Source organism: Corylus avellana, chromosome 3 (genome assembly GCF_965113065.1).
Source record: "Corylus avellana chromosome 3, dhCorAvel1.hap1.2, whole genome shotgun sequence".
Taxonomy (NCBI): Eukaryota; Viridiplantae; Streptophyta; class Magnoliopsida; order Fagales; family Betulaceae; genus Corylus; species Corylus avellana.
Window position 1 is genome coordinate 25,463,461 of NC_142492.1, and position 16,971 is coordinate 25,480,431.

Consider the following 16,971-nt stretch of genomic DNA (forward strand, 5'->3'; position numbering starts at 1 on the left):
AGGCGAACTTCTCAAACTTCATAAATGTAAGGTAATATGTAGGCGCGAAACAAAAATACAAAATAAACATACTATTTTTTTAAAAACTAAAACCATCAAGTTTCAAATCTGAATTAAAGTTTTTAATAATTTTCATTTCAATATAAAGAACTAAATTATTTGCAAAAAGATATGAAAAATGCTTTGAAAATTCAATCCATGCTTTAAGAGAATGTTTTATTTTTTGGTAAAGTTTACTTAACCCCCTTAAACTACCACCCCAATGATAATTTACCCCCCAAACTATCAATTGCGACAATTTACCCTCAAAACTACCAAAACAATGACACTATACTCCCAATTTTAACAAAATGATACCCTTACTAAAATAAAAACAAAAATACTAAAATTTAATTTTTTTTTTAATTTTTAAGGGTATTTTTGTCTTATTGAAAATTATATAATAGTAATTTCGTCATTTTGCTACCATTGAGATGTACATTGTCATTATTTTGATAGTTTGATGGGTAAATTGTCGTAATTGACGGTTTGAGTGATAGATTGTTATTAAAGTGGTAGTTTGAGAGGGTTAAGTGGACTTTACATTTTTTTTTATTTTTTTATTTGTCATAAATGCAATGTGAAACTAAATTCACATTTATATTAAAATCCAAAGATGATATATATATTTTTTTTCCAAAAATTAAATTAACCCAAATAAATGTTGGTCTATTTTGTTTAAAGTCCAATCCCATGCCCAAACCCGATACTCTCGGGTTGATTTTAGAAAACTCTCGGGTTGATTTTAGAAAACCCAAATACGAGCAGTCGTTCTGAAAATGCGTAAAGGAAAACCGAGTCCATATTCAATTCTTCAAACCCACCTCTCCTGATCGTAGCGAGAAACCAATTCCTCTGGTAAAAGAAACAGAAAAGCATTTCCATCAACTTTCTCCGTACCGGCCTAATAGGTAATCTACAACTTCATTGATTTGCATAAAATGATATTTTTGAATTGTAAAGTTTTGTTCTTTTTGAATTATATGCGGATTTTTATCGCTGTAAACTCTAGGAAATTGAATTCTTAGTACTGGGTTTTCTGCGATCCTCCTGTGTTGTTTATTAATGCAAGTGAAATTGGGTCTGTCTCTTTCTTGAAGCTAATATTGCATAGGAATCTAAGTTCCATGCCTTTCAAAATGACAGTTTTAAACCCTTTTTGGGCCAAGTGATAGTCTTAAGTAATTCGTCTTTGTAGTAGAAGTAAAAATTTTACTGACCTTTTGATTTGCACTGGTAAATTTGTTTATAATGAAGGACCTAAGGTTATTGTGTGTTCTACGGTGATGTCTTTAATTTTACTATGGCGATTTCGCGGATTTTGTTCTTTGGAAACTGGTCTCTGGTGAGAATAATTGATTTTTTGACAGTTCATCTCAATTGCTTTTAAGACTTTAGGGTGTTATTGTTAGAATTTGGAGAATATAAGTGTAAATTGGTCTGTATGAATTTGAAAGCTGAAGAATTTAGTGGTTTGTTGAAAAAGGATGAATATCACAAAATTAACATGACTATGATCAAAGACTAATAGCTTATCTAGTAAATTTTAGAGTAGGTTGAATAGGGGTACGCTTCGCTAGTTGAAATGTTCTCATACAAATTGAATTCGGTGTTGACTACTTTTAGAATGAGTAATGCTATATACCACACCAATATCTCACAAATATCTTACCATGTTAATGTGCTAGGGTCTAGAAGCTATTGCATATTTTTTTCTTAACAAGGATTGATCCAAGGGCTATTACTCCCTGTCACGTCTGCATAGTAGGATATTTGTGGGATATTAGTGTGGTATATGGCATTTCTCTTTTGGAATATGTCCCTTTGGTTGGAATAGGAAAGACATCCTGAGTGCAGATTGCTTTTAACTGTGAACATAACAATGGTATTGATAATTGTGGAATGCTGTAGAAAGAACACAGTATTTTCATTGTAGATATTATTTTGGTCAATTTGTTTGTGTACATCTATTCTTTTGTGTCTTAATTATCTGAACCTTCATGAAGAGGGGTGCTTTGTCAGGTCAAAACTCTTTCTTAAAGGATATATTTTATCTTTTGTGTGTGTGTGTGTGTGAGTGTTTTCAAAGCCTGTAAAATGGTAATGGAAAGAATTCATGTTAAAAAGAGTGAAAGAGCTGGCTTTTGTTGTCATGGCGTTAGAATGATGGATCAGGGTATCAGTTATCCCAAGAGATCACGGCTTTGAACTAGATGCTTGCATACTTTGGAAAGTTAAAAGGCCTCAAAATGGTTTTTGGCATATCATCAGTGAGTAATAAGTTACCCTCAACAATTGTTCTCCTCTTTATGGAACTTGCTTTGCTTTGCAACTTTTTTTTTCTCCTCACATTGTATATATTGAGTGTCACCCAAATTTGGTTTACTTCTGGATGTGCTAGGCATTATTTTTTGGCTGGGAGGTTCCCTCCTCGTTTTGCCTTGACTTAATAGTTTAATAGTTGGAGCATCATGTATTTGCTTAGAATTGAAACTATAAGCTTTCGTTTGTGCTTTGGAATTCAGATATTATTTTGCAGTGAAATTTCTTTGTGCTGCATAGGATGAAAATTCAATTTCAAGCTCATTTATGTACAAAGGGACTAATATCGAGTTCCAAGGCTCTGATTCCACTGAACCCTGAGGGTTCTGTTGTTTTTGCTTCTATTCACTTGTTAATATTTGATCAAAGTGTCTGCTACTACCTATAAAATTGCTGATTTCTCTTCTTTGTACTTGCATTACAGGCAGTTAAAGCCAAGAACATCAGAATGGAATTAGCAGACAAGGCAGTTGGGTTTCTTTTATCTTTGATCAGCTTATCCATATTCACGTATTATACTTTCTGGGTCATCATTCTGGTCAGTTTACCTTCAATTTAATTTGATCTCTTACTTTTACACAAAAATTAAAAATGATAATGATATTAAAAGGCATAGTGTACCATGTGACTACCTATTAATGCTGTGTACTCATATCTTGTGATCTTTCAGCCATTTGTAGACGGTGATCACTTCATTCACAAGTATTTCCTGCCGCAAGAATACGCCATACTAATTCCCGTATTCGCTGGTGTTGTGCTTCTTTGTTTCTTATGCGTATTTATTGGATCTGTCATGCTTAAATCCAAAAAGAAGAAGGCTTAATGGAATTAGCTTAGTCTTCTTTTTTTTTTTTTTTGGTTCTTTGAAAATTACCTAGAATTTTTACTTATTTTTCTTGTTTCTTTCCCTTTTTTTTCCTTCACCTTTTCTTATCTAGATGTGTGTCTTTGTTTTGGATTTGCTGCAGTTTGCAGATTTTGTGTATCTGTCTCATTTATAATACTATTGGAAGAAACTTATTTTGGAATATTATAAATGAAATACTTAATTTACTTTATTTTGGTCATAACTTGTCGATGGTTCTCAGCACAGCACACATCATAGAATGCATACTTACAAGATTAATGGCATGGATACTTTTCTTTCTTTCTTTCTTTCTTTTAGAAGAAAATGTCTGTTAGCAACAAGTTAATTAATGGGATATTCAACCATTGTTCTTCAGAGACAATTTGAAAAAAAGAAGATACATTGACATAATTCATGAAATGTAAATCAATTTCACCAGATAAATGTTCCAACCATTGTGCTTTTTATATACACAGCAAAGCCATTTGATCACCTCAGTCCTACTTATCAGTAGTTGTCCAGTATGTTTGATTCAACAAAAGGAAGAAATTCCCAACACCAATATTGGAAAATGGGCAATATTTTAAAAACCAAAGGGCACAAGACTAATCAACCAATCAAAACAAAAGGCTCACATATCTAAGATTTTTCTTTTTCCAAGAAATGGGGGAGATTGAAGATTATCAGGCAGAATATGGTTCATGAAAGAAATTAATCAGCCCCTGCATAATCAAAAAATTGTAGCTTTGTGGCATGTTTGAATTGTTCATCAATCTGCTGGCGTGGAAATTTGTCTAACCTGCAAGAAACAAAAAGCACATAATAAATTTGCTGCAGAGTCTGTTTCACAATGAACTGCATGTGCCTGACGATAGTAATTTTCATCTTTGAAAAATCATAATATTGAAGAAGAATAATAATAAAAAAAAAAAAAAGAAGAAAATTTGGAACAAAGCACATGCAAGCTGGATCTTGCCAAGATACAACTATATATGCCTATGACCGAAACACCCATTGCCCAAAAACCAAAAATTATAAATAAAATTATCATAAGAACTTGATCAAGTCGAAGATAAAGATCATTTGCATTCAAATAAAGAGATGCAAAGCTCCTTCATAGTCTCCTACATATATATATGATTTCAATTTGATTACTGAAACATTGATTTTTTCAAGATCCTCATCCATTAATTTAATTAATTAATTAATTAATTTCCTCGAGATTTTCACAACTAGCAGATCTTTGTTTGAATAGAAAGACTCCAAAGTGAACACAAAATGATCATATATATGCCAAGAACAAATATATATATATAAGAGATCAAAGAAATTAAAGGCATACCAAAAACAAATCCCATTGTTTCATTAAATCAAGCCCATGAATTATCAAATGCAGCGGAGTTTATCGCCTGAGAGAACTCGTGAAAATTAATTCTTCCATCTCCGTCCGTATCCGCCTCCTTTATCATCCCCGTAAGCTCCTCCGCCGTAAGCGCGTGCCCCAACTTCGCCATAGAGTGCGCCAACTCAGCCGCCGTGATAAACCCATTTCCATCTCTATCAAATATTCCAAACAGCTGCCTTAGCTGCTCCTCCGTATAAGGAGACTTCGCCGGAAGAAGCTCTGGCGCCACAAGCGCCACGAACTCCGAAAACTCGACCAAACCGTTGCTGTTCTTATCGGCCTTTTGGGTCAACGTCTCGAGCTGCTCCGGGCTTGGTTTCAGGCCAAGTGATCGTAAGAGCGATCCTAGCTCCAGCTGCGTGAGGCTCCCGTCATTGTTCCGATCAAAAGAACGGAAGATTTCTCGCAGCTCGGCGATTTGATCGTCGTCTAACTCGACCCGTTTCTGATTGCTCATGTCAACAGCAAAAACGTCTAGATTATTATATCACTTTTGTTTTTGTTCGAATATCCAGATCTATAATAAGACTGGAACAACGACATAGACACACCCTTTTGTCTTCTCTGCATGGATTCCTAGGAATCACCGAACCCCAACTCTTTTAACGTTGCATTTTCTTATATATATATACCTATATATATGATTTTTTCGAGGGGGGAGAGATCGATAGATCAATTTTTCTTTTTGTCTTTGCGTACCTGAAGAGATGATGAGGGTTTGAAAGATCCGAGATCTACTTTACTTGTATATCGTTCTTCTTCCTCCTCTTTTGATGGAGTTTCCTTAACCACTAGCAACCCCACTAAATTATGGATCAGGATTCCTTATAAATTGTATATTCTAAAATAATGTGAATTTAGGCCGTTCCTGGCATCAAACGGCTTGAAAAATACTATTTATTAAAAATGTGGCATGTTACCAGCGTAGTCAAAAATGATTTTCTTTTCAAAAAGCTTTCTTTATTGTATATTTTAAAATTAAATGATGTGAATTTAGACCGTTTCTTAACGAACGGCTTAAAAAATGTTATCTATTGAAAAATGTGGCATGTTACTTACGTATTTAAAAATAATTTTCTTCTAAACAAGCTTCTTCTTTATTGTGTTTTCTAAAATGATGTGAATTTAGACTGTTACTTGCATCGAACAGCTTAAAAAATGCTATTGATTGAAAATGTGGTATGTTACTAAAGTAGCCGGAATGATTTTTCTTTACAAAAAGCTTGTTCTTTCAATATTTTGCTCATATTCTTCTATAAATTCAATAGATCAACCATTAAATTTGTAAGGTCCACCATTGACTTATATAGAATCCACATAAGTCTACAAATCTAATTGTTGATTTGTAAGATGTAATGTGCAAAATATAGAGAAAATATTGACCCTTAACATTTATCTTTCTCAAATGCTAAGGGTATCAAATTTTTTACAAAGAGATAGATACCAAGATGATGTTGAGCTTAATCATTGATACCCGTAACATTTCTCTTAATTATTCTTTTTTGATAATTAATTGTCAATAAATAAGCTCCCTATCATTTTGAGACCTCTTTTTAAAAAGTGTGCTCGAAAACTTCTATGAAGATAAATATTAAAAATTAACAAATCTTTTAGCAAGATAATGTGAAGCTCATTTCTCTTTAACTTAAAACTTTTTTACAACATGAATGTAAGAACTCGGTACAATTCGGTACAAAAATAGCCCGATTTCACCTAATCTTAGAAGTTATAATATCCTAAAAACTTAAAAGAGAAATTTAATTGGGGGTGCTTCCTTAAATTTATCTGATAACCTAATGATCAGCCTTTGATTAAAGGATGATCACCGACAAGGAAAAGGAAAAGGATGGATGACGTGGACGTGATTGATGATTAATATTTGGAAGATTAATCATTGGATCAATCAATAGGCGGGAATTCCGTGCCTATGGAATACGATAGATTTTTATTTTCTATATTTAGAAAAATGTTACCACGTGATTTTCAAATGTTATTCCGTGCCTTAATTAGGTATTGTAAAAATAATTTTAGAACATTTTTTTATCCTTCCTTTTTTTTTTTTTTTTTTTTACCCCCAAACTTCCATCTGTTTTGAAATACCCCCATAAACTTCAAAATCTCTTAATTTAGTCCCATAAACTTTCAATTGCTCTTAATTTAGACCCCTCTGTCAATTTTAACCGTTAAAAATACAAAAAAATACCAAAATATCCCTGATTTTTTTTTTAAATAAAAAAAATATTTTGAAAATTGAAATTTTATACAAAAGTCAAGGGTATAAACGTCATGTAACGTTTAAAATCTGACGGAGAGGTTCAAATTGAGAGCAATTGAAAGTTTAGGAGACTAAATTGAGAGATTTTAAAGTTTAGGGAAAGTTTATCAAATCGGATGAAAATTCAGGGGTCTTCAGTGAAGTTTCCCCATTTTTTTTTCATCATATTGTTAATTGTTTAAATTTAGGGGAAACTACCTTTTGCCCCCATAAACTACAATACATTTTCACTTTACCCCCATAAACTATCAACTGTGACACCCGACCCCCATGAACTACCATTTTGTACCAAAAACCTTCATTTCGTCAGTTAAAAGCGTTAATTCAGTCGATCAAAGTGACAATGCGTTGTAATTCATGTGGGTAAAGTAACAATGCGTTGTAGTTCATGGGAGCAAAGTGATAATAAATTGTAATTCATGGGGACAAAGTGACAAGTAAACCGTCTGAGTTAATGCCTTTGACTGACGAAATGAGCCTTTGACTGACGTAATGGAAGTTTTAAGCACAAAATTGTAGTTCATGGAGGTGAGGTGTCACAATTGATAGTTGATGGGGGAAAAATGCAAAGACGTTATAGTTCATGGGGTAAAATGTAATTTCACCTTAATTTTAATTTTTTCATAAGAAAAAGAAAAATTTAGATATCGGAATTTAAAAAAAAAAAAAAATTTATAGCACCTAAGCTCAAAAAAAAAATAAAAAAATCCAGTACATACATGTGTTGCTTTGGTGGAATTGCGGGTGGTGTAAGGGAATATTAGCTAATTACGTGTCTAAGAAAAATAAAATAATTAAAACAGAAAGGTAGAGCATTGACTGAGGACGGTGGGTGGTTAATTAAATCATCTTATTTGATTATAAAGCAAATGATGGGGACAAAGATTTCTTGCAGATGTCGGAAACTATTTTTCAACTCAATTTATAAAATTGTTATGCGTTTATTTTTGATAATTTTATTTAAAAAATTTATAGATTCAACATAGTTTTTTTTTTAAAAAAAATTTTGTCCAATGATGGGAACACAAGAATGAGATGAGGGTATTGAAAAATGATGTGGTTTAGGTGGTGTAAAGAAAATTACAAGAAATCTATTGTAAAAAGTTTTTATTTTTTTTTATTTTTTTATTTTATAACCATTACATTAATATAAAATAAAGAAAAATGCTAGATATTATAATTATATATAATATTTGTCCAATAAGACTGACCTAACATTTCTAACTCTTGGATTAATTATTATTAAATAAGAAAAATGTCTAATGATCGATTTGGAGTACCATATCAACATTGTTGGACAATTGTAAGATAAAAGTATAGTATCTATTACTGCTTTAAAATAAAACTACAAAAGAAGGGAGTGAGGGATCCTGACAAACACCCCCCATAATAGTCACTACACTACATGAAATTAAGATTCATAGTTCATTTGAGTTTGCGATTTCAAAATGTGCGATTTGATAATGCAATTTTGAAAAACACAGTTAATTATTTTGTAAAGTCTCAATTTGAACTTTAAAATTGCAGTTTAGTTTTTAGTATTGTGCGATTTAAAAGTGAATATTTTTCTACTTTTGAAATCGTAATTTTTTAAAAACGTACTCCTAAATGATATATTTTTTACGATTTGGTTTAAAATTATACTTTTGGTCTACAAAATTACAATGCCAAACATACTCTACAAATAAAACAAGAAATTGATCTAAATAGATCTGATCCCATAGTTCTTGGACCAAAAGGTCGATGAGAGAGCTATCTTGAAGGTGGTATAAGTACGTTAGGTTGTCCGATGATTGGATAGCTGAAAAAAGAGTTTACTATCGTGATTGCGATGAGACAATCGATGAAGATCACTTTTCTCCTATCATTGGACAAAAAAACATGATCTGCGACGACTCTAAAAAAAGAGTCGTTCTTTTATTGAGGTAGGAGGTAGGGATAGGCTCTTAGAGGGAAAAGCTGAAACAAGACATTACTGAAGGGGGTGACGCGTGTACCTCATGAGCTAGTGGAGAGGGCGGATTGTGGGGTCCATACGCCGGTGTAGAGGTTCGTTGTGGATCTGGGACGGGAAGGCTAGTGGAGAGGTGCTTGGGTGGCGGAGATCAACGGACGACGACAAATTTAGTCCTCCCGAATGCTTCACTAGGGACTGCATGATTATAACATTAAAGTCAAAGGTGAAAGTATATGCAATAATGTGTTACGAGCCTAGTATTGTAGTCCTATTCCAATAAAGAGGTGTACTCCACTATAGGTTAATAGTAGCATTTTAGTCATATCTTAATAAGAAGACTTAGTCCTATCCTAATAAGGAAACTTTCTCCACTACCGTGTAAGTCAAGTAAGGATATTCTCTTTTATTTTCCTAGTCTAGGTAGTATTACTTTTACAAATTTTAGAGGGATTTGACCTAAATTGTAGTTCTATTTAAACCCATGTTTAAGGTGCAATGAAGCATGCAAAATTAATTCTCAAACCTAGTGTTTGGAGGCATAGGAACCTCTGATTTCCTACCGTTAATTATGTAGCGAAAATAGGTCAGAATAAGAAGCAAGATCCTGCTTCTTTTCTGGTGGCGAATTAATGTAACACATGGATATATTAGGAACTAAATATTTTAAATTATTTCTTTAACTTTTTTTTTTTTGCCAAGAAATTCCTTCTTAGCTAAAACAACTTTAACAATTTTCATCTTTTTAAGAACACTAACAGCAAACTCCCAAGGGAAAGAACGTAGTATTCATTGGATGAAATGGAATAGAATGGGGATGTCAAAGGACCGTGGGGGATTGGGCTTTCGCGACTTGGTGAATTTTAATAAGGCTCTCCTAGCTAAACAATATTGGCGGTTATTACAAGCCCTGGACACTTTCACGGCAAGAGTAATCAAGGCAAAGTACTACCCACAATCCTCAATTTTGGATGCAAAGTTGACCTAGAAACCCTCTTTTGCTTGGCGAAGCATCCATGGGGCTAAGGAGATCGTCGAGGAAGGAATGATTTGGCGCATTGGTAATGGGCAATCGGTCAAGATTTGGGGGGATAAATGGATCCCATGCCCATCTACTTACAAGCCTCATTCCCCCACAACGGTGCTAGAACCGGGAAGTATGGTGTGTGACCTCATTGACTCAGACATTGCCGGGTGGAATCAAACTTTGCTCTCAAGAATTTTCTCAAAAGAGGAGGTGACGGCAATTAATTCCATAGCAATTAGTCATTTGAACCAGCCAGATGTTCGAATTTGGAGGGGAACGAATTTGGGCACTTTCTCGGTCAAAAGTGCCTACCACCTCGCAAATGAAATGGAGAAACGCAAGAATCCAGAGAGTTCCAACCCGGCAGAAGAGAGCTTTATATGGAAGGAAATCTGGAAATTATCTGTCCCAAATGCTGTTAGGAATTTTATCTGGAGAGCCTGTCACAACCTACTGCCTACTAGGGATAACCTCCTTAAGCGGAAAGTGGTGTCAGATCCGCTATGCCCAATTTGCGAAAGGGAACTGGAAACAGTGCTGCATGCACTCTGGGGGTGTCCTGCAGCTTCAGATGTTTGGGGAAATAGCAAACGGGTATTCCAAAAATGGGCACAGGAGGGCAATAGTTTTATGCAATTAGCGGAGCAATTGTTCATTAAATGTGACGCGGGTGAGTATGAGTTGTTTGTGACCTTGGCTCGGTAGTTATGGTTCAGACGGAATACCTAGCTCCATGAGGGGCGGTTTACTGGTCCAGATGAGATTTAGCGGAAGTCAATGGAGAATATAACGGAATTTTAGATGCAGCAGGACCGGACTCAACAAAATATGAAGGCCAACCCGATCGACCGTGGAAAATCCTGGCAAGCCCTGGCAAGTGGCAGAGTCAAGGCTAATTGGGACATCACCATTAACAGAGATTGGGACAAAGTGGGAATTGGAGTAGTGATCCGGAACGAGAGAGGGCATGTTGTAGCAGCCTTGAGCAAAACCCGACTGGGTTCTTTGGAAGCAACAACTGGTGATGCTCTTGGTGCTTTCCATTCTGTCTGGTTTCTGAAGGAATTGGGGCTGAATCAAGCGATATTGGAAGGAGATGCTAAGCAAATTGTTGACGCTATTAATGCCCCAACGTGCACGTGGAGCCGGTTTGGACACTTGGTGGAAGACACTAGGCACCTTTTACAGACTTTCTCCTGGTGGGCTTCCGTTTATGTTCACGGAGAAGCCAATGAGACTGCCCACAGGGTGGCAAAAGCAGCCACACTTGATGTTGGTGATAGAATTTGGCGGAATCAAACTCCAAATTGTATTAGTGACATTGTGTTGAAGGAGCAGTTAGCTCTTTCTTTGATTGTATGATGGGGTCCTATTCCACTTTATGATTGATTATTAATAAAACCTCAAATCTTTGTTCAAAAAAATAAAATAAAAAACAGCAAACTCCCTATAGCCCATTCCATTCCTTATGTTTAGGAAAAATCTAAAAAAATACCAATATCAGAAGTCTTAAATATAATCAACATCAAAGGGCATCTACAGTATTGGGAAACACTGTAAATGTTCAATGCATTATTAAATTATAAAAAATTGATTCTATCTCATCTCTCATTTACATGTACTAACAATTATCTCTCCTCTCTTTGAGAAAAATAAAAGAATTTATTGTGAATTTTTTTTTTTTTTTTTAATAGGGAATCAAAAAGTAGTTTTATTTCCTAAATTAAAGAAAAATGGTTGAAAGCTGCTGCTAGTGATCTATCCTAATGTATTTTATTATTATTTTTTAATTTTAGCTACGGTCGATTTTATTAGGTAGATCAATTTTTTCATAGAATACGATGAGAATTGGAGACGGTGACATTACTTTATTACACACACACACATATATATATATATATATATATATATATATATATGAAAGAAGAGTACAAGAAAGAAATATATATATAAAGAAATATATAGAAAGAAATATATATATATATATATATATATATATATATATATGAAAGAAGAGTACAAGAAAGAAATATATATATAAAGAAATATATAGAAAGAAATATATATATATATATATATATGAAAGAAGAGTACAAGAAAGAAATATATATATAAAGAAATATATATATATATATATATATATAAAAGAAGAGTACAAGAAAGAAACAGAGCACTGAAATATCTCAAAAGTACAAGACCCAACTGTTTTAACCACCAGAGCTTTCTCTCACAGAGAGTGAGTTTTAGAACCCTAGCCCTCAGGAATGCAGATTTCAGGAGCAATCAACGACTTGTTGGTGGTAATTCCGTCGACCGGTAGTTTCAGGTCCCCAAAATTCAGGCAATTTCTTTCTGCTGGATTCCCCAGAGTATGCTACTTAATCGTTTTCTTGCGGCTCTTTATACGTGTTTGTTTGTGTACTATCAATCTCTTATGCTGCGCTTGGTTTCTCAGAATACTTGGGAAAGTGAAAGAATCGTAATTTCCTTTTTGATTTTTAAGTTTCTGTATTTTGGGAGTGGAGGAAACTATGACTGATGCGCTTTTGAAATGAGGGTTGTGGTTTGTTTGGTTGCTGAGAAATGCCAGGAAAAGGAAGAAATATGAAAATTTTTAACCTTTTTTTTCTCCTTTTGCCTGAAGGCGAGGAAAATGAAACCTTTACACATGTGATTGATTTGCTCTCTGGGTTTTTTCCTTTAGCCCCATTTGTTTTGAGGAGCTTTTTTTTTTTTTTATTTTTTTTTTGGGAATGTGTTTGCTGCCTTGCCGTAATTTGGTGAAAGCACTTGTGTAAATAATGAACTGTTACAGATTGAGATTATCTTGTCAGTTGCTGTTGAGGAATGATTGTTTATCTTGGACACTACGGTTTCTGTATGGTCTTGTTGTGATGCAGCATATTGTGTTGATGGATAATCCTTATCATTTTCTATTACGTAAATTCAACTTTTGGTATATATGATTGACTAATTATTTTGGGTTTCCATTTTACCGTTGGTCTTGGGTTGCCAAGCTCAAATGTGCAAGGTTTGAGTCTTGGGAGTGGCCATTACATACAGATTACTGAAGGGTAGAACCGTATCCAAGTCACACCAAGACTCTACCTATATAGGTCCAACACTAGATAATGACGCTTATATAGATGTCAAATTGTAGAGAGGCATACTTCACTAAAGCTAATTTTAGGTGCTTGATTAACTAAATAATTAAAAAAAAAAAACAATAGAGGAGAAATTGAAAGGTAACCATCAAGGAAATGAAGTTACTTGGACTAGACACTTTCAAGAAGTGATGTCTATTGACTACATTTGTTGATTCAACTATATGTATCTACTGGTTGGCCCTGAAGGTTGACTTAATAGTATATTTGTTAGTTCCTTTTTAACTGAGATCATGATTTTTAAGATTTATATAGGGAGAAACACAAATATGGAGATATTAATTATGAGTTCTGAAATCCTGTTAAGAACATTGCAACTTGTACATAATGGCATTTAGTTGAATACTTTCACTGAGCGGTATGAATCGTACTTTACATAGTGACAATTCATTGTTTTGTTGCTGAGATCATGTCTGGAAAGAAAAGAAAAGATGATATTCATCTCTTATGTGCTTTTGATTTTAGAGGCCTGGGAACAAAAAGATTCCTTGTAATTAAGCCTAATAAAACTATGTGGCCTGCCTACCTATCTAAAGATACAAACATTTATGTGACTTAACTGAGGTGAAATTGTGATTTTACAGAGGCAAAAGCATAAATCCTCTTCAGATTAACACATGTTCATTTTCTAGACTAGCAGATTGAGGGTTAGAGAAAATAGCAAGAGAAGTGAGGCAAATCTATACATTTTAGACCATACTCTTACTATGTTTGGTAGTAAAAATCATAAAACTAAGGTCCATAACTTTAATGTCAAATTCCCTACTGTAGTGCTTGAAGATCCATGCGTCATGAATTGCGGAATAGATACAAGATGCTTGATATTTGACATTCTTCTTCTCCTCCTGTTCTTTCTCTGTCTCAAACATAATGCACTATTTTCCAGAATTGTCCTTCATTTTGCATTCCCAAGCTTGGGACTGGACTGCACAAATGTCGAGAAAGAGGCTTCACTGTGAAAGCCTCAGGGGATTCAAGCGATAATTTTGTTCCAGTTGCTCCTCTTGAATTTGAATCCCCAGTTGGTCAGCTTTTGGCGCAAATTTTGCAAACCCATCCTCATCTACTGCCTGCAGCTGTTGATCAGCAACTCGAGAGCCTTCAAACTCATAAAGATTCCCAGAGTGAAGAAACTGCTTCATCTCAAGATCTCCTTTACAAGTAAGTACTGTGGTCTCTGGTCCTAATATTTATTGTTATTTTGTGATCTCCTTTTGGCTTTGATTTTAAAGTAAATAAGTAAGCCTTTTGATTTCAGAAGAAGAATGTAATTCTAATGTTAGACTGGGGCTTTGATTTCAAATTAAATGCCAGACTTCAAAAAGTCCTAGAAAATAGGTAGGCATTAATAGAAGAGGTGATGCTATAGTTTGTAGTATTAGCCACTTCATGTGCAAGTGGCAGACTGCTTCACTGATTTCTTTTATCTCACCCCTATTTTTGGTTACATTTTATTTTCACCATTATTTTGGCCCCACTAATCTTGTAAATCTGGCTCTGCTACTGGTCAATGAAGTAAACTCTTTATATGTCAGCCATTATGGAGTTAATTGGTGTCTCCTAATATTCTGAGAGATTCTGATGCTTTCTTCAGTAATTGATAGACTAGCATTATTCATTACTTATCAAAAAAAAAAAAAAAAATTGATAGACTAGCATTATGGATAATGTATTGCAGGTTCCTTGGTAGTGGTATGGCAAACTTATATATATATATATATGCGTGTGTTTGATTGTGATGCTAATATCTGTAGTGTCAAATACTTGATTAGAAGTAACCATTTGAGGAAAACCAATAAGCTAGAATATGAAAGGATCTTGAGGATTGACTCTAAAAATTTTAGGTCATCATCATTAGGGATGTACTATATTCTCTTTGGGTCATGGTCATTATTGACTTTAATGGCGTCCCTCAATTGAAAATTTTGAGAGATTTTATTAGTACAGCTTATTCTTACAACACTTCCCCAGCTTTGATCATCATTCATAATGTTTGTATATTCGATTTTGAAAGGTTACAGATTTGACATGATGGTTACTCTGCTGGGTTATAAAGCAGAACATCAAAATTTTTCTAGGGCCTCAAAAGTACCAAGGAAATGGGTTTATTTTATTTGATCTTGGGTTGGAATAAATTTTTGACACAATAGTGCAATAAGTTCTACAGGGACCCTTGGAGAATTTAGCTTTCGATATTAGAGATTATAAACATGCTCACACTCAGAACATGCACTTTTTCGAGTTCCTATGTGGCAAACTGAATGTAGCCACCGCCCTGGATAACCTTGATTATTTCTCTATCCTAAGAAATTGAAAGATTGAAAGATTTCGTTGAAATTGTTCTGTTGGAAATTTCCCAAAAAGCTGACCATTTTGCACAGTTCGTGGGGCACTTGAGTCAGCCACCGGCGCCTGATTGCTTCATGGCCCCTAAGCTGCTTTCTAATTTTTCCTTTTTAATCTAATTATTTGTTCTGTAAGTGATGCGTATAACCAAATAAATACCTAGAGAATTACTTACCCTAAGTGTACCACTATAAATGCTAATAATGGTATTCCATAATAAACAATATCTTTTGCAGATGTATTGGCTTTCATCCATGTATCTATTTATTTTATTTTATTTTTATCATTTCAACATTTACCTGCTAAATTGTTCAATTGCTGGTAATATAAAGTAACCAATTTAAACTAGAGCTACATATTTTAGGAGAATTGCTGAAGTCAGAGACAAGGAAAGGCGTAAGACACTGGAAGAAATAATATACTGCTTAATTGTACAGAAATTTGTGGACAATAACATTTTGATGATCCCAAAGATATCAGCAACCTCAGATCCTACTGGCCGTGTGGATTTTTGGCCGAACCAAGAGCAGAAACTAGAATCTGTTCATTCTCCAGAAGCAATCGAGATGATACAGAGCCACATATCTCTTGTACTAGGGGAGCGACTCGTGGGCCCTCTTGATACAATTGTTCAGATCAGCAAAATCAAACTTGGAAAGCTATATGCTGCTTCAATAATGTATGGATATTTTCTTAAAAGAGTTGATGAACGATTTCAACTCGAAAGAACCATGAAAACTCTTCCTGTTGGTTTAAGACCAGAGCAGGTAAGTTTTGAAGATCCTACTCGGCCAAAACAGCTCTGGGATCCAGATTCCTTGATCCGGGTATTTCCCAATGATGGTGGAGAGAGTGATGGGGGAAGTTTCATGGATACTGATGAAGGCAAATCATACCGACTGAGATCCTACGTTATGTACTTGGACGCAGAGACTCTTCAGAGATATGCTACTATAAGATCCAAAGAAGCTATTTCCTTGATTGAAAAGCAGACACAGGCCCTGTTTGGCAGGCCTGACATCAGGATCGCCAATGACGGTTCAATCGACACGTCTAGTGATGAAATACTTGCAATTACTTTCAGTGGATTGACAATGTTAGTCTTGGAGGCAGTTGCATTTGGATCATTCCTATGGGATGCAGAAAGCTATGTTGAATCCAAATACCACTTTGTTAAAAGCTAAAAAAACAGTAGCATTCATATCTGTTGATACTCACTGAGGCTGTACAGTCTGTAATGTGTCGAGAATGGTGTAATGGGTTTATAGTATGAGTAAGAGTGGATTTAGTGGTAATTTTAAAAGCCAAAAGTGTAGGAGTGACAGTATGTGTAACATTTCTCTTTCGGTACATACAATAGTCAGGTATTTTGTTTTTTAAGAGATGCATACGGCTTTCCTTACCTAACAAGTAAAAATCTTAGCCCTAATGGCTTATAGAGGAAGTCTGTAAAAATGTAAACAGAGAAATAGAAAAAAAGGACTATGATTTGAAATTAGTTGTGTTTTGTGGAAGAGATTCCATTGTTGTACAAAGAGAGAAGCCTAGGATAAGTTTTGGACTCGGGAAAGATGCTTACAGCTAACCCTCCA

At 34.5% G+C, this 16,971-nt stretch overlaps 4 protein-coding genes across 5 annotated transcripts; 3 read left to right on the forward strand and 1 right to left on the reverse strand.

The window, feature by feature from the left end:
- The first annotated feature begins 787 nt into the window (after nt 1-787).
- DPMS2 (dolichol phosphate-mannose biosynthesis regulatory protein-like protein) lies at nt 788-3,419 on the forward strand. Its single transcript, XM_088514858.1, has 3 exons — nt 788-950; nt 2,786-2,899; nt 3,032-3,419. Exons 2-3 carry the CDS (start codon nt 2,810-2,812, stop codon nt 3,182-3,184), a joined length of 243 nt encoding a protein of 80 aa, XP_088370984.1. The 5' UTR covers nt 788-950; nt 2,786-2,809; the 3' UTR covers nt 3,185-3,419.
- Nucleotides 3,420-3,647: 228 nt separating this feature from the next.
- Nucleotides 3,648-5,391, reverse strand: LOC132176002 (Calcium-binding EF-hand family protein). The gene is made up of 2 exons (XM_059588103.2): nt 4,551-5,391; nt 3,648-4,007 (listed from the first exon to the last, which is right to left on the reverse strand). The coding sequence occupies exon 1, from the start codon at nt 5,068-5,070 to the stop codon at nt 4,579-4,581; it is 492 nt and encodes a 163-aa protein (XP_059444086.1). The 5' UTR covers nt 5,071-5,391; the 3' UTR covers nt 3,648-4,007; nt 4,551-4,578.
- Nucleotides 5,392-10,670: 5,279 nt separating this feature from the next.
- Nucleotides 10,671-11,231, forward strand: LOC148586996 (uncharacterized). The gene has a single exon (XM_088514444.1). It carries the CDS (start codon nt 10,671-10,673, stop codon nt 11,229-11,231), a length of 561 nt encoding a protein of 186 aa, XP_088370570.1.
- Nucleotides 11,232-12,039: 808 nt separating this feature from the next.
- Nucleotides 12,040-16,674, forward strand: LOC132176647 (beta-casein (DUF760)). Of its 2 annotated transcripts, none has more exons than XM_059588911.2 (3): nt 12,040-12,238; nt 13,920-14,194; nt 15,729-16,674. In XM_059588911.2, the coding sequence occupies exons 1-3, from the start codon at nt 12,134-12,136 to the stop codon at nt 16,561-16,563; spliced, it is 1,215 nt and encodes a 404-aa protein (XP_059444894.2). In that variant the 5' UTR covers nt 12,040-12,133; the 3' UTR covers nt 16,564-16,674. The 2 variants fall into 2 exon arrangements, with proteins under 2 accessions (XP_059444894.2, XP_059444895.2); XM_059588912.2 differs by having other exon boundaries at nt 15,744-16,674.
- The last annotated feature ends 297 nt before the right edge of the window (nt 16,675-16,971 follow it).